At 34.7% G+C, this 24,791-nt stretch overlaps 1 protein-coding gene across 2 annotated transcripts; it reads right to left on the bottom strand.

The window, feature by feature from the left end:
• Window positions 1-323: 323 nt before the first annotated feature.
• Window positions 324-11,774, bottom strand: LOC120353097. Of its 2 annotated transcripts, none has more exons than XR_005572188.1 (2): window positions 5,318-5,446; window positions 324-420 (listed from the first exon to the last, which is right to left on the bottom strand). XR_005572188.1 is itself a non-coding variant. In XM_039435739.1 (2 exons), the coding sequence occupies exon 1, from the start codon at window positions 11,586-11,588 to the stop codon at window positions 9,348-9,350; it is 2,241 nt and encodes a 746-aa protein (XP_039291673.1). In that variant the 5' UTR covers window positions 11,589-11,774; the 3' UTR covers window positions 324-420; window positions 8,805-9,347. The 2 variants fall into 2 exon arrangements, 1 of the variants encoding a protein (XP_039291673.1); XM_039435739.1 differs by lacking the exon at window positions 5,318-5,446 and adding an exon at window positions 8,805-11,774.
• Between the last annotated feature and the right edge of the window lie 13,017 nt (window positions 11,775-24,791).

Raw genomic sequence — 24,791 nt, 5'->3', positions numbered from 1 at the left:
AGCCCCCTTTCCCTAGGTTAGAAGTGGTCGGGCTGGATTCTTTCAAGCGATGAATCAATAACACTGTTCACACAAACTTTTCCTAAGTGTGACAAAGTTTTAGTGAAATCATCTAGTTTTTTAAATTATTGAACAAACGACCTTGTTCAAGTTAGATATTTTACTAAATACATATTTCTCCACCGTTGTGTCACAAAATTAATGAAATTTTATGGAATTTCCAAACACAGCAAAATCCAATATAAGGCAATCTGAAACATTACTGTCAAAAATGAATTGGTTATCAAGTAAATTTGAATAAAGCGAAGTGAAAAATACTTACAATTTACCAATCTCTGGTGCTAGAGTCCCCTCACCGGTTGTAGGCAAGTTTTTTATTAGATGGTCAGAAATTTTGCATACAACAGGGTGATAATGTCTCTGAAAAAAAGAAAGAAATAGCTTCAATTAAGAACTAAAATGGGTGATCTCGTTGATACGTTTAATCAACGTTCAAATCTTTTCTCTGTGGTTTAATCCTCAGTTATTGCCAATTATAGTAAGAAAAACTTCAATGGAAAAATTGTAAAACATTTACATTCAATTTAAATAGAACCATTTGATTTCCATGTTATTTTCCAATTAGAAGAAAGCCATCAGCATAAGCACATGAAGAGTATGAGTGAATAAGTAAATTAAACAATTAATCGGAAAAAAATCTATCATATGTCATTCGATTCGGTTAATTAAGGACTACAAAATTAGTCGGATTCATTTTCTCAATAAATCGAACAGTTTCCTTGATAAAATAATATAATGTAAAAATTTAGTGGTTTTTCGATCTGATTTTTTTGTTTTCTCCGATTAACTTCGAAGAAAGTAATTTTAAAGAACAATGTGACATAATTATTGTAGCCACATTCATCGCGAATCCATTGATGTATATTGTTATGTATTTGCGATTCAAGTTGACGCTGTGGAAGGGGAAACAGCCGACGCGGCTGACTCCCTTCACCATAGTAAACAGAATAATACTGCTACATTGCATCTCATTTACACTATGGCGCTCGAAACAATATTAATTTTGTCTATTGTTTTGACATGCGCTGAATATAGATTTTCACTTTTCAATATTCTAAAAAAAATATTACAATTTTCTTGATTTAACCATGCTTATGATAAAAATCAGGATTTCCTTGTTTGCTCACAGAATTTATTATATTAATTTGAAGTGTGCCTTTTCCATACGAGTCAGAGGTAACACAATTTGATAACTCTAGTTCCAGATATTGATGCTTTTGAACGAAGTTTCATGACGTATTATGTGTCCGACTCCTTCATCTTATCCTTATTTTGTGAAAAATGAAGATTCAACATTTCTTTTCATAGCTTTCTCTTGTGTTTTATCTTGTTTTATCACTCTTTATAATTTAAACACTTGATAATGGAATGAATATCATCAGATCACGTGAACAAAAAAAATAAAAGGGTGGGCCTACCTGAGATACTATATGATAACACTGTACTCCTGATAAGTTTAAAATTCTCAAGCTGAAAGTAGATTAATTTGTTGCACATTCGGTTCAAATATTAACAAATGTTACCAAATATTACCAATATTATCACATATAGTGAGAACGAATTACTCGGAAGCTTTCTATTCTCACTGATCATGAAGAGGCCATACCAAGCCAAAATCGTAGTTCCGTTCAAATCATTATTATCAGAGCTTTCAAATTGATGCTATTCAACCATGGATGTTATCCCCATCTCACAATTTCCCTATTTATCCTTATCGTGATTCAGAATAAAGAAGTTGATCTCTATAATCACAAAAATCAATGTACAGTACCTATAATAAATAGTAAAAATAACAAAATTTCTAGTAATAATGCAACTTTTTCTAGGTACGAATTTCAAGGCTCATAAAATGACTTTTTCTCAATCACATGCAGAAATTCCATTGATCATCATAATAGTAATTCAATGAAAATTGTTTGTATTGTACATTGTTCGACGTAAGATAAGCTACATCTTTAAGGTAATCAACGTATTTAGGATTATCATGTTTATGAATGAAAGCGAGACTGTGATAGAAGATTAGTCAAACTGAAATATAAACATTATATACAATGCATATTTCTGATCAACTATAATTACAAATGATAGTATCAAGCCGAAATGAATTGAGCAACTGAATTTCAAAGTTACTATCCACTGTTCGAATCGCACTGTGATTTCCTTTTACAAATGGATTGAATTGCCTCACTCTTCAACGTAACAATTATTGTAAAAAAACCAGTGGAATGTGAACTTCATCCAAATAGCATTTGAATTTCAATTTTCAGATCATGAAATTCATAAAAAACTAATTCTTGAGAGAATAGTGATGAATTGCAGACAGTGCAAGTGACATTGATACAAAGCGATACAATGAAAATCAACATCGATACTGGACTTATCAAATTTATATTACCGTTAAGTTATATTATTTATAAAGCTTATAAAAATAATGTAAACCAACATTTTAATTTTCTCTACTGGAGCAAAACATCGATAGAAAATAAGTAAGAGCCCATTATAAGCACAATATACTTGTGTACTAGAATTCACTTGAACTAACTCATCACTTCAACCCTTCAATGATCACAATGAACTAGAATGGTATAAGAACAATGAAATATTGATAATCAGGTACAATTTTCAAATAGCTTCACCCAACTGAAGTCATAAGAAATCATGTTCAATAGATTTAATTTGAATGCTTCAAATAGAACATGATCTATTCTTTTGGTGCCCTATCAAAATCAATTTCAATCAACATTAATCGACATAAAGAAAAGCTTCTGCCAACCTTGTGTAATGAATGACAAGATGCGAGTGGAGGTGGAAAATCGATATGTTAACAAAAATAATAGAAGATGATGAATCATCTTTCCATTAATCTTATATGGTAGGGTACTTTGTGGTTAAATGTGAAACACTTCCATGATTTTCCTACCTTTTATGCATGCTTGCTCTTCCTTAATTTGTATGTTTGCATGGCTTTCATCTTTAAAATCTACTGAATTTTCATATTGGACTGTCTAAATAATGTAGATTCAACTAGTAAGAACGGAAGATAAGCTACCTTACTTTACAGAGAGAATCATAGAAAGTTTCAACTCAACAAGCCCAATGTATGAATTTTTTATGCCTCAGCCGTCATATATATTTTGCTCAACTGGAGGTAGATTATCAACCTGGCTTGGAGAATATTAACTTTACTGTAGAAAACAGCAAACACTGCACGCTATGATTTTTCAGGAAATTGCCACTAATAACACTATTGTAATCTATGATATTTATCTCAGTTTTTGACATTCATAACTTATGATAAATTTTAGCATAGAATTATGATCATACGCACATATTTTAAATATGAATTATATTATGTAATAGTATGAATATTTCATCGGTTGCAAACAATATCTTTGTCTTCATAGAATGCATGATTTAGCACATATACATAACAACAAAATGATTTTAGAGAATTAAAATGTGGAGAATCAGTTCCATCACATTTCAAAACAATAGACAAAATTGATTGTTTCGAGCGCCATAGTGTGAATAAGATGCAACTTAGAAAGCAGTAGGCCTACTACTGTATTTTACTGTTTACTATGGTGAAGAGAGTCAGCCACGCCGTACCGCGTCGACTGTTTCCCCTTCCACACCGTCAAATCGAATCGCAAATAAATAACAATATAAATCAATGGATTCGTAATGAATGTGGCTACATCAAATATTTGTCTAATTTCCTCTAGATTATTTGCTTCTAAGTTAATCGGAGAAAACAAAAATCAAATCAAAAACCCCTAAATTTTTACATATATATTATTTTATCAAGGAAACTGTTTGATTTATTGAGGAAATGAATACGACTAATATTTTAGTCCATAATGTAACGAATCGAATGACATATGATAGATTTTTTTCCGATTAAAGGTTACAGAGATAATTGATTTCCAGTTTGCTGTTTACTATGGCAAAGAGAGTCAGCCATGCCATTCCGCGTCGACTGTTTCCTCTACCACGGCGTCAAATCGAATCGCAAGTACATAACAATATACATCAATGGATTTGCAATGACAGTGGCAACATTAATTAATCGACTCATTCTCCTTTAAAACTACTTGTTTCGAAGTTAATCGAAGAAAACAAAAAAATCAAATCACAAACCCCCTAAATTTTTACATATATATTATTTTATCAAGAAAACTGCTAATTTATTGGAAAAATGAATATAACTTATATTATAGTCCATAATGTAACGAATCGAATGGCATATAATAGAACTGTTTCCGAACAATGGTTACAGAGATAATTGGTTTCCCGTGTTTACCTGCATTTTTCATGTTTTAGGGGGCTGGGGCGGAAAGCTCCAAGGGGATTTCTTGGGACTTTTGGGAGAATGATCCTCTGGGAGGGTTCTATCGATGGTGGGAAATTCAGCCTTTATTTGATTTTCGGATCGAAACTGCTTTTTTGGACCTTCATTGACTGGGCTAGTAAAAAGGTTCGAAGAATACTTGTTAAAAATCTGGTGTGGCGCACTCACACAACTTATTTTGCCGTTATGAAAATTTATCACCTGACGCTAGTGTTCACGCGCATCTCAAGTCCACTATATTCAAAGATCCAAGCCAGCTGGTGACAGGACAATAACGCTGGAGACACAAGAAGTCTGCTATCTCTTCATAGTGAATGATTCAATAGAATCAACAGTTGCCAACACTTTGCAATTGAAATAATAACATTTTCTCGAATTTCGAGCTTATTTTCAATTTTAGGTGAAAATGTTACTAAACATTAATTGTAGAGATTTTCATGCTCAATCTTTTCCACCTGAAATTTTTTGTTTGAATTTCATCTGAAGCCTGATAATTGGGAATCTTAAATCAAACTTTGCATAGATGAGGCGGAGCTCATGGAATTTTTACAGATATGAGACTTGTAGCAGTTGATAGAGCTTATAAATGACTATTTTAGGTATAGATTGATCTGAATCGTTGGAGCCGTTTTCGAGAAAATCGCGAAAAACCCTGTTTTGAAATTTGGGTACTTTAATTTTTCTCGGAAAGCAATAGGTACTTTCCATATAGGGTAAGGAAATTAAAAATTTGAAGCTGATTGATCTTTCCTTTCTTGAACTTGTATTGAACATAGAAACAGAGGGAAAACGACTTTTGCCTTGAGTGAGTCGAAAGAGAGAACTTGCAATAAGTCTAGTTGTGTTGTTAGTGCTAGTAGTATAGAGGAAAGAAACAGCATTTCTCTACTCTGTAGTAGTACTTACTTTAGTTTTGAGTTTCCAACAAGTGGGTAACAATAATATCTAGTTATATTGCACAGACAATCAACTCCATAATATTATTGTCGACCAGCTAAAAAACTCGCTTGGAATACAAGAGATAAGAGAAAGCCCTGAAAATCTGAAAATTTTTGTGGTCATCTTATATTCATAGTTCCTCATACAATAATAGTTCCTGAAAAATAATTATTTATTCGTCATTGGAAGGAATCCTCTTCCTAGAGAAATAAGTATAAATAAACATGGCAATGTATTGTGTGTACGGTACATTAAAAAAAAAGAATAGTCCAATATAGATATAATTACACATAATTCATATAGTACAAATAATTATGTAATAAATCAATCAGATGAGACAAATACCCTTAACAATTTTTATTAACAATGGAAATGCGATTTTTTGTAAATTAATCAATCTCGTGCAGTTGATTGTGAAAAACTATACATAGTTTTAATCCTTCAATTCCACCATTTGAATGGCGGACTTCTGTTGAGATTTTTGGATGATTAGTAACAAGTGAATCTTCAGTAACAAGGAAAATAATGCCAAAGTGATGATTCCGGAACATCTCTTCTGGGAGTTCGACTGTAGAGCACGTGTAGCTCCGGCTCTTGCGTTGAACATCTTTTCGTAGGGTTTCTCCTCAGTTTCTAAATTGAAAGTTACATAGGCTAGTGCAGATTTTTATCTAGATTTCTATTTCCAATTAGTTTTTTTCCGATTGGTGTTTATTAATAAATCGCCAACCAATTATTACAACGTGGTTTTAAAATCTTCCAGTGTTCTACAGGGAGAAACGACAAGGACATCGACCTCCAGGGGACACCGACAGGTTTCGGGTGAGACCATCCTATGTCCTTTCTTATTGTCTTCATTGATACACTTACTGACCCTCTTTCACGCTTCAATATTAAGGTTGTGCATTCAATATTTTTTTTTTCAAAAAAATTTATTCTTTCTTTTCCCAATCTATTGGACAGGTTCTTAGGACATAATTCATGCAATTGGAATATTTATATTTTTATCAGCTTCTGTTAGCTAACAATAGGGCTTCGAAAGTCACTTTTTTTGAGACAGATGATACACATACCCTTCAAAAACTACTGGTCAGAAAAATTTGAGAAAAATATGCAAGTCTCGTCTTCAATATAACAAAAATTACGTCAACTTTGTTTTTGAAAATCTGGAAAAAAATTAAATTTTCATACATTTCAAACTCCTTTTTCACATTCAATGTTCGTTCTATAGACTTCAAATTCATAGCAACTTGTGGCGCTGTTCTTGATGAATAAAGTTGATGCTTAAACTTCTTTTATAGACACAATAATGTCCGCTGGTATGTCTACCTTTAACGCACGGTTTTACGCCTGCTATGCTCGGGCAGCAAGTGAGTACATACAGCTGGAGCGATCTAGCGGAATTAGTTTGTCCCTAGAGCTAAGCGCTCGACGTTAATAGAGGGCGGACAGACACGTAGACCTGCAAATTCTTTCGAGCTCTTTGGAAACCTGTGTTATACAAACTAAAGATACGCGCGCAACTTTCATCTATCCTACAAATAATAAATTCTGTGTAACTTCTTTAACTCTTAACTTAATCAGCTGTTTTACAAAAATTTCCAGCCAGCAACATATTCAGGTTTACCAACATTTATTTTACTTTGCCACACTCTACCTCATAAAGCGTGTTAACTATTTTGTGTTGTTATGTTGCAAATTTGGAGTGCGACAAAGTGTTTTCGCCACACTTGGATGTAATGAGCTGGTTTACGTGCGTCATATGGAGGCCGAAAGTGATTGTTTTCCGACCAGGCCGGTAAAACTTTACGGCCCTAGGGCTGTAAAATGACCTTGAATAACAGCTGATCGTGTCCGATCTCACAAAAATCATAGAGAGATAATCTCATAATGACTGTAATAATCTATATAATTATGTATCGTGAATCGCGGTATTATGTCTATAATAATATATTTTATAAATTACTGTTTCATAATTTAATATTTATTATTGTGTTTTTGATATCAAACAATAGAATACGATGATATATCTCCATAGCCTCAACAATATAATGTTGGCTACATTGTCCATTGTCAGAAAGGTACGTATCGCAAGTATTTAAAAGTGAAGAATCGAATTTGAATTCAAAGTACAATAATTGTATCAATATTTAAAAGTGAGGTAGAGTAATAATTGTTTTTTTTTTTTTTATTATCGAATTCCACTTCTTAATGCAATACAATCAACAATAATAATAAGCGAATACAGCACAGATCTGAAGTTTAAGGTAAGCCTACTGGTGAAACTGAGCCTTGACTGAAAAATTCCTAGTAATTTTTCCGTAATTCATTATTAAAACTTTTAGATAATTTTTCTTCAATATTAAACCATATAGAGAAAACATTAGGCCCACTCGAGATTGAATCTTCGAATGTTTTCTCTATGATTTAACTATTTTCAGAGCAATATTTTGTTGTGAAAATGCCAGCAAACCGGCTTCAAATTTGCGCTATACTCTATTATTATAGTAGCCTACATAGCCTACGTTATCTGACTTAATTCAGACTGAAAATTTTATTGTGAGACAGATAATAATATTAATTCTAATAATATAAGTCATGAGCCAAAGTCTGTTGTACGGTACGCTTTTTAGGAGTGAAGTAAACTTTTTTAGAAGTCTAGTATTACAGTATTACGTGTATGCTAAGGGTTATCAGTCAGGCCCCAACGTTCAACAGTACGGAATGGCCGAGAGCATAAAGGCGTAATACATCAGTCAGAACTCAAAGCTCAGTGAATAAGAAACATGATCTAGGTTCGAATCTCGGTCAATGACTTTTTTTTGTCGATGAATTTCGACTTTTATTACCTATTTTTTATATTAGTTACCGTAATTTAAATTTCAATCAATTTTTTAGATATATTTTGAGACAAAACTGTGAAATATGCTATTATATTAATTTTTTCATCACATTATTTCAAAATAGTAATGAAAATTCTATTCATCCATCTATCCATGATATTGCACCAGGCGCAAAGCTTGCGCCTAATATTAATAGTATAAAAATATGGTCATTATAGTAAATTATTAATTAGTAATATTGAAATTAATTGACAGTAAAAGTTGTCATAACCAAGATTCAAACTATCAAAATAGGCTGTTTGAATTTTATTTATTTTTTAATTTCTTATATATTGGGAAGTTTTTTTTGGGTGTGGCGAAAAATAGCGTTCGCACCATGGGCAAAAATGTATTTCCGGCTCTCAATCTTTTCTAGTCCTCGGCCTACGGCCTCGGACTTAAAAACCGATTTCGAGCCGGAAATATCTCTGTTTAATCGACAGAGGCTGGCTCAAACAGCAATCTGGTTTGTGGACTGTATCATTAATTACATCGAGAACTTTTGGGTTGTCTGGCGTCGGGTGGCAAGTTGAACAATTAAAATGGCTAAGTGCACAATAACATAGGCCTACCTTCATGTCCAAATCCTCCTTGCTTCCAGGATCCCGGGTCCAGATCACGATATGAGACGAGACGACACTTGTAATAAATCACAATAAATCAATAAATCACTTTGCAAAAAATCGACATTACGAGAAGTGAGCTGTTCGGTTGGCTGGCAAACGGCAACTGGCCACAATTTTGCTTTGCGCATCACCATATAATTGCCCCCTCCACCACACAACGCCAGACAAAGGGGAACATTCATATAACGTCCGAACATTCCGCCCACCTTGGAAGAACTTCCAATAACAAAAAACAAAAAACCACCTATAACGAACCCTACTAGGGAGACTAGGGAAAAAAAGGAAAATATCTTCACTCCTCAGGGGCCCTTGAGGAGACTTAAAAAAAAGGAGTAGGAGGCCCACGGAAAGGAGAGGATGGGACGAGAAATAAATGACTATATACAGCTAATATAGAATAAAAACAAGAAACAAAGCAACTTGGGAACCTTTCCCACACATAAAACGAGAAACAAAAAAACTAACCACTAAAACTTATTGAAGTTCCCTTCAATAAGGCCTAATCTTCATCAATAGGGAGGAGACATACCCTATTGACAGACTGGTGAGACTTCCTTTTGCAGTCTGTACCTCCACCACTCTCACAATTCCATCCTGTTCAAGGAATATCTTCGTTATTCGACCAAGTCTCCAGTGAAGAGGGAGTAGGTTACTTTCCTTTAAGAGAGCCATACGTCCAATGTTAACATTACTATGTTTTCTGTACCATTTTGTTCGGGTTTGCAAACTAGATACATACTCCAATTGCCAACGTTTCCAGAATGAGGATACAATTCTTTTGAGTAAACTCCATCGATTTCTCAATTTCACCGATTGAATTGATTCCTCTGAGTCTTTACTCTGTGTTGCTAGTGTAATTTTTCTTGCTTCCAATTCAATCTGTATGGAATTTTCATCATCATTACCGTGGGTTTGGTGTGGCCAGCACTCCAGTGGTTTGTCTAACCAATCAGACCCATTCCACCACAGAGAATTACCAATTAATTCATTGAGAAATAGTCCTCGACTAGCACAATCAGCTGGATTACATTCGGTTGACACATATCTGAATTGCTCTGTAGACAGGTGTTCCTGTACTTGACTTACACGATTTGCCACAAACCTAGCCCAACGATGAGGTGAAGACTGAATCCAACTCACTGCCACAGTTGAATAAGTCCAAGCTGCAATATAATCTATGTTTATAATTTTTGAAAGCACTTTTTGAACTTCAATACACTGATGCGTAGTACAAATGGCAAGAAATGGCGATGATGATACACCATACGACATAGTTGTTAGAGTATACTCTTTCATTTCTTCTCCCTTTTCGGATTTTGTCCATTTTATTTCAACATTATCCTGTCTATCATCATCTAACTCTTCCAAATTTCGTTTCTCCCTTTCAAAAACATCTTCTCCAATTTCCTTTTTCAGTATGGGTCTTCCCATTGGTTTGATTTCATGTGGACTATGAATCACTTTTAACTCTTTCCCTAAATTACCGTTGATCGGTAAATAACTGTTGAAGGCTATACCTTGTTTACCTGGAACTTCTTCTAAATTATCTCCCAATTCTTCTTCTCGAATCATGGTAACATTTTCTCCGACATTAGTTTTAACTTCAAGATATCCCGATATCTCCCTCGTATTTGTTTCCTTGGATGGTAATTCTACAATGTATCTACCAGTATTCAAACGACAAACAGTTGATTTGTATATCTCCTCACAAGCCATTTCACTTTCCAATAATTTTTTTGTCCTAGGTGGCTCTTCTACGACCCAAAATCGCTTCACCAACTCTTCTGAATTAGCATTGGAATACATGCACAGATTATTTGAGATAGTAGAACTCTCCTCTGATACCTTACCCATCAGGCAGTAGCCCCATACTGTTTCTAGGGCAGATGGTGTACCCGCTGGACCAATCACCTTTCTTCCAGTCAGAATGAAGGGGAAGTATTCAGCACCCAATAAAATATCAACCTCCTCTGAGAGGAAAAATTCAGAATCTGCTAGCTCCAGTCCTTCAATATGTGCCCAGTACGCATTTTTTATCTGATTTGTAGCTGCTATTTTGTTGACTCCCGACACAGTAATTTTTAATGAAGGGGAGTTCGGTATTTCAAATTCACAGTTAGTAATTTCATCTGTCACTTCCAGTTTAGTATCAGATAATCCATAGATTGGCAAACTATGTGTTTTCTGTACCACTAAACCCAGTTTTTTCATGCATCGCCTTGTAATGAATGACTCGGTGCTTGCACTATCTAATAATACTTTGACCTTATGATAATTGCCTTGATTACCTCGAACTCCCAATTTAACAGTTGGTAACAATACTGAGGAACTATTTACGTTCGAAAATACTTTCTTCGCTGAGTCAGTAACAAATGTCTGATGGCTTTGATCAGCGACGTCGTGCACGTCTACCCTGCTCATTTGTTTATTACCGGCCAATGTGTTGGTGTTTTCGACAGGCGGCTGTCTCGGCTCTAAATGGAGGAGCGAGTGATGACGCGAATTACAGTGACTGCACGGCTTCCTTCTTCTACAATCTCTAATAAAGTGCCCTGCCAATAAACAGCCGATACATAGTTTCCATTCTTTTACACGTTTTAATCTATCAGATGGTTTGAGATTCAAGAACACTTCACAATTTTCCAGTTCATGAGAATTATTACATTCAATACATTTCAGCTCGCCCGATTTCGATTTAACAATCATAGCTGAAGCCTTGTAATTTCCCATAGTTGGTTTCGATTTCCCAAACTGCTTACGTGAGGAGGCTTCTGACGATGTAGATGATCCCAATAAATCAGTGGATTTAGTAGCCTCTAAAATAACAGCTTCATCATTCAAAAATATTTGGAAGTTTTTCAAATCGGATACTGTTCCATTTCTTAGCAGTCTCTGCCACTTCTCTCTCAATTCTTCAGTCAGTTTTTTACGTAAGACAAATAATAACGGAATCGACCAGTCATTAACTGCATGACCAATTGGTTTTAGTGCTGCAATATACTCAGCTAAATGAGTGATGAATTTTCGTAGCGAGTCTGGTTGCTTATTAACTGCTGGCATATCAAAAATTGCTTGCAAGTATGCGTCAGTCAGATTGTAAGAGTCATTGTAGCGATTCAATAATAATTTCCATGCCTCAGCATAATGATCACTTGTCAATGGGACAACAGAAATGACTGACAGTGCATCGCCTCTCAGTACAGACCGAAGATACATATGTTTTTGTATGTCAGCAATTTGACCATTATTATGAACCGTGGCTTCGAATAAATCTTTAAATTGACTCCAAATTTTCAAATCGCCGTCAAAAGTCATTAAAGGAAGCTTAGGTAGGGCAACTGGCGAGATATTTCCAGTTGTAGGTGAAGAAGCTACATTGGAAGAACTAATATTCAAATTTGTTTGAGTGGATGGTAAGCTTTCGAGAATAGCCTTGACATTGAAAAAAGTGTCATCAAATTGGCTCATCAAATTTTCAAGGTCACTTGTTTCCAATCGAGGATTTTGTTTGTTATAGTAGCTCTGCATCTTATCTATTATGTCATTGAACTCCACCTGGTGGTGATCGATATGCTCACCCATAACTTTCAATAAATTCTTCATTTTTTTATTTTTCGGATCTTTTTCGACAGCTTCGGCAATTTCATTAATCCGTTTTATTTTACGAATTAATGCATCTCTTTGAAATGTCAAATCTTCGATAACACCCATAGTGAAGGCGATAACAGTGAGCGCTCGTCGAGAGAGTGAGACAAAGAACCAAACAAGAATAAGAGGGAAAACACGAGAGCAGGCGACACAATGGAACGAACAATGGCTGGCTTATCTAATCATACAAGCCAAGCCAGCATTTCAACTATGCTCGGTAGAAATGATCGGTTACAAGGCTAATAATACCGTATCGATACTCATTGGAACAAACAATATCTGCTATTAATAACGAAGTAACGACAATAATCAATGCCAATAACTGCAAGTATCCTTTGAAAAAAGTAACAGTTCCAGTTACTGTTACAGCTAGACGACGTATAAGTCTTTCTCTACTTATCGACACGAACTTGCCAGTCCAGCGTTGTGGCGCCAATGCAACAATCTTACGCAATAATACTATGACACAATTATTTACGAAAATATTACTTGTTCTACTCAATTCCAACTTAAATTGAGCCCAAATTTCTTAAGAATACCACAATTAAAGCGTATATTCATCTACGATGACAAAAACAAGCCATATACACAGAACAAACCAAGAATAAAATAGGCAAAAAAACGACAAACCTATTAGACAATATTTCAAACTTAAGTCCTATTCAAATTCGATGAACAAAGCAATTCCAGACGGTTGGACCATTGTTTAATCGACAGAGGCTGGCTCAAACAGCAATCTGGTTTGTGGACTGTATCATTAATTACATCGAGAACTTTTGGGTTGTCTGGCGTCGGGTGGCAAGTTGAACAATTAAAATGGCTAAGTGCACAATAACATAGGCCTACCTTCATGTCCAAATCCTCCTTGCTTCCAGGATCCCGGGTCCAGATCACGATACGAGACGAGACGACACTTGTAATAAATCACAATAAATCAATAAATCACTTTGCAAAAAATCGACATTACGAGAAGTGAGCTGTTCGGTTGGCTGGCAAACGGCAACTGGCCACAATTTTGCTTTGCGCATCACCGTATAATTGCCCCCTCCACCACACAACGCCAGACAAAGGGGAACATTCATATAACGTCCGAACAATCTCATTTTCGGCCCTAGGTGCGAAATATACTATTACATTCCCGCACTGGGTGTGGGAATAAAGTATTTTGCGTACTATAATTGATGCGGGAATGAGCACTTTTTTGGGTAACTATAGGGGAAAACTATTGTGATTCAATGATTATTTTGATTGTAAAAATATTTCTCGTATTTGGCAATAAATTCATTATTCATTATTCATTATTCATTAAAAAACAAGCTTGGGTGAAAGAATTATCAAAACGCCAACCTAACAGCGGTGAGACGTACTATGTCTCATCTTCAAAGTCAAAAAAACGATTCCGACAAAACATTGCTTCCAAGTTGTACACAAAAGTGCAGACTCTAGTGCAGCAACAAATTCATGGAGAATAATCGAAAACTACTTTAAATTACTTATTGGGCACTCAGTGAGTTGAAGAGACAAGCAGTACAGTACTTCCAAACAACAGCAATAAAAATCCCAATACTGATCGACTAGTATAAACAATGCATTTTATCTTCACAAGATTTATTTCGATTTGATACGATTGAAATAAGATCTTTCCATTCCTTATTCTAGATACCATTCATATTCTATGATACAATGAATATTATGATGCAATAATCCAGTTCTATCATGTTTAGAAATAGACAACTCTGTGTTCTTAAGACTGAGAAGTTCATACTTCTAGTATTTTATTGTAAGGAGATTGAAATTTATTGATTACTTATATTTATTATTACTCTATAAATTTTTTCATTGTACTCTTCTTCACCCCAAAACTCATTCTTCCCTTGAACTTATTTCTACTCTTTCTAAATAATGGAGAAAAATGATGTGAAATAGAATAAGAAATCCAAGATAATAACCAATTTATTACTAACAGTTATTCATTTCTCTTTATCGATATCCATTTGAATGAGCAATTTTAGTTTGTGATATTGATAAGTAACTTCAAGTTCCTAATAATTATAATTTCTAGAATTTTGAGAGAAAACTCAGGGAGCATTTTCACAAATTTGGTTAACAAAAGTATTGTATAGTTTTTACAGTTCTTTTTGTTGCACTCCTACAAAATCTATGGATCCCCATCCTTGGAAGGATCTATTACTGGTACATAAAATTGCAATTTATGAAGTTCAACTTGAGATAATCCACACTGCATGTACCATTTTGAGAGGTCTATTGCCTAGACTACAAGAAAAATGCCACAACTCAAAATTTGATCATATTTTTTATGATGGGGTCTGTAATTATAAAAATATCTTCCTATGAATCCTTTGTTGTCATTCTTGAGGAAGTTATGCAGACATTGGTGTATTCGGGATCAAATTTGGATCAGAATGAAGAGATTTACAGGATGTTGAAAAAAAGGAAAACTTTACTCTGGCCCTTCTGAAAAATTTAGTTTTTCGAGTTGTGTCACTTTTCTTGCGGGCCACCGATATATCATCCAGTCATATAAGTTTGTTTTATGAAAAATAAAAATTATCTATACTCCAAGGTTAAGCTCTGATTAAAGCAGCAGTGCCCAATCAATTTGTTCTCGATAAATGCATTTTAATAAGCTCTTCAACTTGGTGCCAACCTAATGAAGTCATCTCAACTTAATGCCAACCTGACAAAATTATTAATTTAGTTGCCAGTTAACAACTGTTTCGAAGAGGAAATCTCTCTAGGTTATGGTTCTATAGTAACATATGATATGGACATTCCAATTATAATTATAAGAGATTGGGGGAAGAAGAATATACATGCTAAAAAAAGAACTTTAAACCCTTAAAAACCACCCTTAGAGTTGAAATATCGCCAAAAGATTTCTTAGTGAGCACCTAGGGCGTATGGGGAAGCTTTATTCCAAGATTTGTTGCAATCAATCCAGTGGTTTCCCAGAAATCGTGATCAGTGAGTGAGTGAGTGAGTGAAAGTATACATGAAATACAAATTCAAACGTGAACCGAGTTTGTTAATATTTCAAACAGGTGACATGAATTTGAATTTGATTTTGAATTTTGAATCAGATACTTGTGGATGAGAAAAGTGCGTGAGGTCTACTGTTCACAGAACCACTTGTATTTAATTTAGCAAGAGAATATAATATTTATCAATAATTTCATAATGAATTTCCATAATAAAGATGAAATATTTTATCAATTATTTATCAATTTTACTTTGTTGAAAGACGATCTGGCAACAGAGCAAAGCGAGAAAGAGATAGCGCTATCCGCTTTGTTGAATGATAGACAAGGATAGCAATACCATTGCTAATCAAACACTGCCTTATAACGTGTGGACCTCACTATACACCCACGTATCTCACAACAGATAGAAACGTTTCCATCAACTTTTGTATTTGAACAGCTGTCGCCTCAAATCAAAATTATTGTTGAATCGAGTATAACGATGTAGCTATCGATTTTCTTGATTTCATTAATCAAAAGCCTATTGTACGATAGTTGGAAAATCATATAAGAATCAGGGTAACTCTAAGCAATTTCCCTCTACAGATTCAGAGATTTGAGCTGCATAATCAACCCGTGTGTTAGTTTCTTGCTTCATAAATTTTCAAAGTTCATAAATTTTTCAATTTTCCGGTAATCAGTTTTGTAGAAAGCTGCAATGAAGATCAACCTCATCTTTTTTTCGGTGGTTTTGGTGAATATTGATTTATTTTTATGTCAGTAATATTACTAAATCCTTGGTCATATATATGTCGAGCACTTGAGTCCAAATTTGCAGGTTTGAGAAAATGGAGTCCAAAGTTTTCTTGTATGTTCAAACATAATTTTTAAGAATATTTTCGATCCTATCACAATGGAACGTACAAAGTAGGTTCAAAATACACATATCATGTTTCTATTATCCCAAAGTGATGAAGAAATTAAAAACTACTAATTTAATTATGACTTGAGTTGTTTGGTCCAAGACAAAATATGACATAAGTGAACCATTTTACCAAATGATACTTTACACCATCCAAACGGCAAGGATCAATTCATATTTTCAAACTATCTACAGTAAAGTGTTTATACCCAAGCATAGATTCCCAAGTTCATCTGCAATACCTGATTTAAGATGTTATAATGGTCTTGATAACGGAAGTAGGACTAAAGTGGTTTTACCAAATTATAGATCTCGAAATTCTACATCCGGATGTCAAATTAAATCATTCCTTTAAAAAGTGGACTTAAGTGCTTGTGTCAAATGAACAAGGAAATGTTACAAATAATTTGAAATCTATATTCATAAGAGCGAAATGGCACTGAATCATTCACTCACTCATTCATTCATAATCAACAGAACTGAAAATATTCTGAACCAAATACGTTTAAATTTGGCAGGATTGTTCAGTTGGCCATCTAGAGGCACAATAAGAACGGATTTGAATGAGAAACATCTGAAGATACGCCCAAAATCTGCGTTCTACAATAAAAATATTTGATCATTATTTTACTGTTTTAAGTGATTAGTGAGTGTTATTCTGTAATTCAATTTGGTTTGTGAACAATCTGAATTCAAACTTTTCTCTTTTTTCAAAATGTTTGGGCTGTAAATTGGATTCAAAAGTTTATGGAGCATAGCCTACTTTTTGGTTTATTCATAACCCAAAATTCGGGGAGGAAACAGTTTTGGGCTGTGCCTGTTGGTCCTTCCCAATCGTTTTAAATAATTGCGTTCTGTATATCAATAGATAAATAAATAAATAAATGAAAAACTATGCTTTTGAACTCCAGAGCGAAGCTCGGTGCTCCGATATTAATTATTATGAGAGAAATAGAAGAGAGCAAAAGGCTCACCCAAAAATTGTGTTTTTACTTCCCTTGCCCTATTACCATAGGTAAGGAAAGTATTGCTTTCCGAAAAAAATGAAGATAACCATTAATGAAGGTATACCATTTCCAGGTATGTACCTTCGAGAGGTCATGAGTTACATGGTTTTCCAATTGTTCAAGTTTGGCATGTGGTGTAAAAAAAGGGTGTTTCCCGCTGCAAACAGTGGTTTTCTCTTTTTCCAATGGCGCTCCAGCTGTAGAAGGTGGACTTACAGCCTTCAACTACATGTCATTTTGGAGCTAAAATAATATTCTACAACACTGTGCCAATAATATTAGTGTTTGTTTTCTCTGAATACATTTAAAGGATGAAAAGTAAAATCTTGTCCACAAAAAAATCTAATTTCAAGAGTTTGAAGTTATATTTACCATAGTAAAAGTTGGTGGAATTGGATAAATCTCTAGGATATTGTATTATGATTATTTTGGAGCCTCCAGATAGCTGAATTCATAAGATATCCTCGATATTATTAGAATTACAGACGATTTCTTGAAAATTGACATATTTTTGCCGCCATCTTGTTTTTTCATGATGACAAACATTTTTGAGATTGCCATCATGGATAATCTCTTCCTACACATCATTATAAAGAGATTTATACCATTCCCGAGTCTGCACCTTCAAGGAGTCATGAGTTACACGGTTTTCTAATATTATTGGGATTGGCATTTGGTGAAAGAAACGTGTTTTCTGCTGCAAACAGTACTTTCTACTCTTTTTCCGATGACGCTCCAGCCGTGAAATATGGACATACAGCCTCCAACCAGATGTTTTTGAATCTTCAAAGCTTTAGAAATATTCTACAACACAATATTATAATACTAGTGTTTGTCCACTGCGAATACATAATATACAGAGTGGAAAGTGAAATATTGTCCTCGAAAAATGTATGTTTCAAGGTTTTGAAGTTGAATAAATAATGGAAAGAGTGGTCGAAATGAGATGATTCTCTCGAACATCATAGTTTGGTTAATTCTGAACACTTTGGTTTCAAAACCAATCCGATATCTCTCACAATAACTGAATAACAAGCGATATAAACATTTCTGTCAATAATGACCGCCATCTTGTATTTTTCAATCATGTCGAATATTTTAGTAGTTGTTTCCATCATCAATATTCTTATTCGTCTTGTTGTAACGAAGAGATTGGGACCATTTTCAAGTCTCTATCTTGAAGTAGTCATGAAAAAATCGATATTATAGTTCTAGCTTGTTACCTCATGCGTATGGAAAAACGCACCACAAATCATGCAGGGTTTTCTTTGGAGGGCGCTGGGGAATTCATTTTTTGATGTATAGCGCATGAAGATATATCGTTTAGAAGTCGAAAAAATGCTCTAAATTTCATCGATCTGAAACTTATCTGTATCTCTTGCACAAAAAAAGTTATAATGGGATGAAATTTGAACAAATTTAGAAAAAATGTTTTTTTTTGGGCTTTTGAAGGTGAACTAAAAAAATTTGAACTAATAAAATATGCGTTTTAGAGGAAAATTTTATAAAACAAAAATTGTAGAGCAAGATTTTGAAAATATTATCGTCTAAAAAAACGGTTGAATATCTCAAACGGCTATTGAAATAGCAAGCGATTATAGCAAAACCCTGAAAAGTTTGGCGGCCATCTTGTTTCCGAGGTGTTTGCCTGTGATTTCGACTTATCATCACGATCCTTATTAAGCTAGACCTAACGTAGAAATTGAGACATCTTCCACGGCTGTTACTCAAAAATGACCACGGAATGACATTTGCGCCCTGACTATATGAAAAAGCTAGTAGGCTGGAAAATCGTTTGTAGACAACGTTACCGTATACTATTATAATTTCAGATTAACCCATAAAACAATCTTAATAGACCAATGCATTGCAATAAACCGATCCAGATAAATCCGATGCATTGCATTCATCCCATTATATTAAGCGAGCAATTTCTGTATTTATATATCTGGTTATTTTTATATCTGACTATTTTTATATCTGGCTATTTTTATATCTGGTTATTTATGTTTTACGGATCTCGAAAATGGCTCTAACGATTTTCATGAAATTTGGAACATAGTAGGTTTATGATATCGATTCGATTGCACTATGTCTCATTCTTTGGAAAACTCGCTGAACGTCATCCTTGGAAAACAGATGATAATTTCGTCATTCCTCGATAACAGAAGATGCGTGTGCCTGTGTGTGAGAGAGACAGAATTATTTCCAGCTGTGTAATCATAATCAATCAGCGAGAAATTTTATTTAATTTTATAGACAATTCAATCGATCTGATCAACATAATCTGATTTGTTGACATGACATGATAATCCTCCTAAACTAGAGTATATATCATAATTTTCAAAGGTGATCATTATTTGACAATTTCAAGTGATTAGTGAGTGTTATTTTGTTATTCAATTTGGTTTGTATATAAGGCCTAATCAAAATTATATTTCTTCTGTTTTCAAATGTTTGAACCTGAATTCAAGTGTATGGAACATTACCTACTTTCTGGACTATTTATAGTGTATAAATCAAAATTCGGGGAAGAAACAGTTTTGGGCTGTGCCTGTTAGTACTTCCCCAATCATTTTAAAGAATTGTGTTCTGTTTATCAAAAGTCAATAAATAAATAACGAGCGAAGCTCGGTGCGCCGATATTATAAATGCTGGTATAGAGCACATGTTCTACGAGAATCAAAATATCTCATACCCGAAATTTACGAGCTGATGTATAGCCAAACTACAAAATATAAACACGACCTAGAAGATGATGAAACCTTAAGGATTTGAAAGGTTAGGTTAGGAAGTGGCGGTTTTTGCTTTTAAATGGCAAAATGCTTGTATTATTTTAATGTTTTGATAATATTATTATAAAGCAGAAACAGAAAGCTTACATGTCAGAACATGTTTGTGTTATATAATTTGACTATACGTCACCGTATGATTTTCAAGAATGCGATATTCTGCCTACTCTGTACTACAGTCTACGTCACGGCTACAGTCAATACCTACTACTACATCAATAATGTAATAGTAGGTATTGCTACAGTTCCCCCACTCCAATCACATTTCAACTTACCTTCTGCAGTACCTACTATTACTTCAGGCAATACCTACTATTACTAAGTAATAGTAGGTATTGCTTCAGGCCCCACAATAATCATCTCTAATGAACTATGACATCATCACATGTAGATCCATGATCTACTGACGGTAAGCAAGCGAAATAAGAGTGCTGATGCTTGTTATCACATCTGATATGGTAATCAACAAAATTGGAATTATAAATTTAATTTTCAAGGTCTCCATTTCAATGAATATGGTTTGTTTATCATTCTTCTAATATTCGTTTGTAAAAAGTAATAATGAATTTGGGGGTTTAAATCATGGGATACAGACTGTTGTGTACCTAATTGTCGCGGGAATTATAACAAGACTCCAAAAGTTTCCATACGGTATTTTCTTTTTTAAAAGATGAATCTTTGAAGCGGAAATGGATACGAGCGAGAAAAAGGAAGAACTCCAATTCTATAAAACAACGGTTTACATGAAGTGTGGAAGAACAGTGTAAATGAAGTGTGAGTGGAAAATTTAATTGAAGTGTGAAAGAACAGTGAAAATAAAATGTGAAATAACAGTGTAATTAGAGTGTGGAAGAACAGTTTAAATAAAGTTTTTTTTTTCTTGATTTTTATAGTACCTAGTTAAAGACTAATAAGCTATTCTATTTTGACATAAATTGATAAGAATATTGTTTGTGAAGGTAAAACCCATTGGTTAAGCCTTCTATATTGGTCAAGGATTAAATAAAGATTATTTTTAGCATAAAAGGATACAGTATTCTGCCTTTGCACTTCCAATTGAACACTTTAGCACTAAACTAATTCGTGTGGCTTTCTGCGTTGCAGTCTTCTTACTCCATGCACGTTGAGCAGCTGGATTGCTTCCACGTTCACATGTTGATGAAGTCTTTTCTCATGTTTTTCTGCAAATCTTTGGATTTCACTGATGACTGTCGCCACTCCCAGGTCGCGGTGGAGATCAGAGTTCCTGATATACCAAGGAGCGTCTACACAACTTCTGAGTACTTTGTTCTGGAAGCGCTGGATGATGTCGATATTGGATGGTCGGGTGCAGCCCCAGAGTTGAATTCCGTAGGTCCACACCGGCTTGAGAATCTGCTTGTAGAGAAGCAATTTGTCATAATTTGACAACTTTGATGTCCTCCCAAGTAGCCAGTACATTTTCTTGAATTTTATGCCAAGTTGTTCTCTTTTCTTCTTCACATGCTCCTTCCATCTAAGCTTGGCATCCAGCATCATGCCTAGATATTTTGCAGTGTTGGAGTAGGGTACAATATTCCCATTGAGTGTTAAGGGGATATATTGAACTATTCTGTTTGTAAAGTTGACTTGAACTGATTTTGCTTCATTCAATTTTATAAGCCAGTGTTTTGTCCAAACATTTATTCTGTTGACTGCCACCTGCAATTTCTCTGTAGAAACTTCAACAGTTTCACCAACTGATAAAACTGCTGTGTCATCAGCAAATGTTGCTACTGTTACGTTTTCGGGTTGAGGTATATCATGGGAGGTACAAGAGGGGACCCAGCACACTTCCTTGAGGAACTCCAGCCCTGATTTCTCTGAGAGATGAAAAAGCATCATCTTGTTTTATCCTGAAATAACGGTTTTGAAGATATGATTTCAGTATCAGACTGTATTCTGTTGGTAAGAACTGGTTCATTTTGTAGCACAATCCTGAATGCCATACTTTGTCGAAAGCCTGTGCTACATCAAGGAAAATTGCAGAGCAAACTTTCTTTTCCTCCAATGTATTTTCAATAATATTTGTTATTCTGTGCACCTGATCTATTGTACTATGTTTATCTCGAAATCCGAATTGATGGGTTGGTATTAATCCATTATCGTCCAGATAAGGCTTCAATCTTTTCAGTAGAAGTTTCTCAAATAATTTTGATATTACTGGCAGTAGTAAAATTAGCCTATACGAGGTTACATCATGTGGTGGCTTTCCAGGTTTTGGTATCATGATGACATCGGCTACCTTCCAGAAACTTGGCACATATTTCAATCGGAATGAAGCGTTGAAGAGATGGCATAGCTTCACAATTGCTTTTCTTGGGAGCTCCTGTAGAATCTCTCCAGTTATTAAGTCGAAACCTGGCGTTTTCTTTCTGCTCAAATTTTTAATCTCATATTCTACCTCCCTTGGCGATGTTGGAGTGATAACTCCTGCTCCAAGATGATGAGGATTCTCATCTAAAATTGTTTCCTCATGAGGTGAGAAAACCTTTTCCAGATGATCAGCAAACAAATCGGCTTTCTCTTTATTGCTCCTTGCCCAGCAATCTTGATTCTTCCTTATCGGTGTAACTTGTTCAAGAGGTCTCTTCAGTTTCCTGGTTGATCTCCATAATGAAAAATTTGTAGTAGACTCATTGGTTAACTCTTCTAAGTATTTATTGATATCATGTTGTTTTACATCCTGTATCATCTTTCTCAGTTCATTAGTAATTCTATTAAGTTCTGTTTTAATTCTTGGATTTCTTGTTGATTGCCATGATCTTCTTGTTCTTCTTCTTTTTTCTATCAACTCTCTTACCGCTACAGGATAGCAATTACCTTTGAAAATCCTGCTTTGAAGTAGTGGTGTATTTTCCCAGGCACATTGTTGGATATTGATTACAAACTCCTGGACTTCAGTTTCTAGTTCATCTATAGTTTGCAGAGATGTGTTCAAGTCTATTTTAGAGTCTATCATATTTTTGAAAGTTTCTAAATCTGTGTACCTGTTGATGAGTCTAGGTGGCATTTCTTTTTTAACAGCTGCACTGTGCATTGTCAAAACTATTGGCGAATGTTCAGAGTTGAGATCAAATTTTTCTTCAACTTCAACACAGTTTGGTGAAATATTTTTTGTGATGAAAAAATCTATCAGGTCTGGAATTTTTGTTTTGTCTGTTGGCCAGTAAGTTGGTTTCCTTGTTGAGTGAACATCGCAGTGGTATTCATTAACAGCCAGTAATAGCTCCTTTCCTTTAGTTGTGGTCAGTCGGGACCCTCATTGTGTATTCTTTGAATTGAAGTCTCCTCCGATGATAAATTTCCCTGTGAAGTTGCTTAGGAAATCAATATATCCTATCTTCTTCAAATTAAATCGTGGTGGACAGTAGACGGCTCCAATTGTGATCGTACCAGATGGTCTACCGATAAGTTTGACTTTGATTGAAATCGACTGGAACTCCTGCAATTCCATCTTCTTGAACTCGTGATGGTTTAGCTCTTCTCTTACAATAACCGCACTTCCGCCTCTAGCGCTGTTGTTGGGATGTATGGCATGGTACGTTTTGTACCCTCTAATTTTAAAGTAGGATTCTTTGGTGAAATGAGTTTCGGAAATGAGACAGGCATCCATTTTATGCTCAATTAGAATTGCTAATAGATCATCTTTGTGCTGTAGTAATCCATTAGCATTCCAAGTCATAATTTTGAATCTATTTTCCATGCTTCTTGTGAATGACTTCTGGAACTGAAATATTTTCCAGTTTTTCTAACCTACTTAAAATTGATTTATTCAGGCCTTCTTGCACAACTAGTTTCTCAAGAATCAATTTAAGTTGAGTTGTAATGCTCAGTTCCAAATCTTTACTCAAGTTGTAATCTTGAAGACTTGACTTTTCGTTACTGTTGATAGGTACTTTATTTTTCAGCTTATCAGCATAACTCTGGTTCTCCTTAACTCTACTGTCATTTATTACAGCTCTCTGTGGCACAATAGGTTCGTTTCTTTTGTTGACTGACGAAATAGATTTTATTGCTTTTTTCTTATTTCGAAGTGCCTGCAACTCTTGTGCTACAACACATCCTCTATAATTAGCAGGGTGCTCCATCCCACAATTGTAGCATTTAGGCTTAATTTCTTTACTCTTAGTACAGTTGATAGTGATGTGGGGACCAGCGCATTTCACGCACCTAGGCTCATTCTGGCAGTATTTTTTAGTGTGTCCCCAGGTTTGACAATTTTTACATTGCGGTAGAAATTTCGATTTTTTCAAGGGGACTTCTTCAACCTTCATACCCATAATTACACATATTTCATAAATTCTATTCATGCTCTCTGTGTTTTCAAAAGTTAACATGAGTATTGGGAGTGGTTCTTTTGTTTTCCATTTAAGAATGTTTACCACGTCCAAAATTTCAAATCCTTTTTCCTGAAGTTCCTCTTTTATTTCCTGTGGATTGCAAGTGATGTGCAACTTCTTCACTATTACTCTAATGGGTCTCGTTTGCTTGTTTTCAAACGAAGACCAATTCATTTTTTTGTCATTCAGCAATGATGTAGCTAGTCTATAATTATCCTCAGA

The sequence above is a fragment of the Nilaparvata lugens genome, chromosome 9, assembly GCF_014356525.2.
Source record: "Nilaparvata lugens isolate BPH chromosome 9, ASM1435652v1, whole genome shotgun sequence".
NCBI classification, from domain to species: Eukaryota; Metazoa; Arthropoda; class Insecta; order Hemiptera; family Delphacidae; genus Nilaparvata; species Nilaparvata lugens.
The sequence above is the reverse complement of the archived record's forward strand: the minus strand, read 5'-3'. Positions and strand labels throughout refer to the sequence as shown.

Coding starts and splice junctions, on each gene's coding strand:
- LOC120353097 (XM_039435739.1), bottom strand. CDS start 11,588: ATGGGAAATTACAAGGCTTCAGCTATGATTGTTAAATCGAAATCGGGC.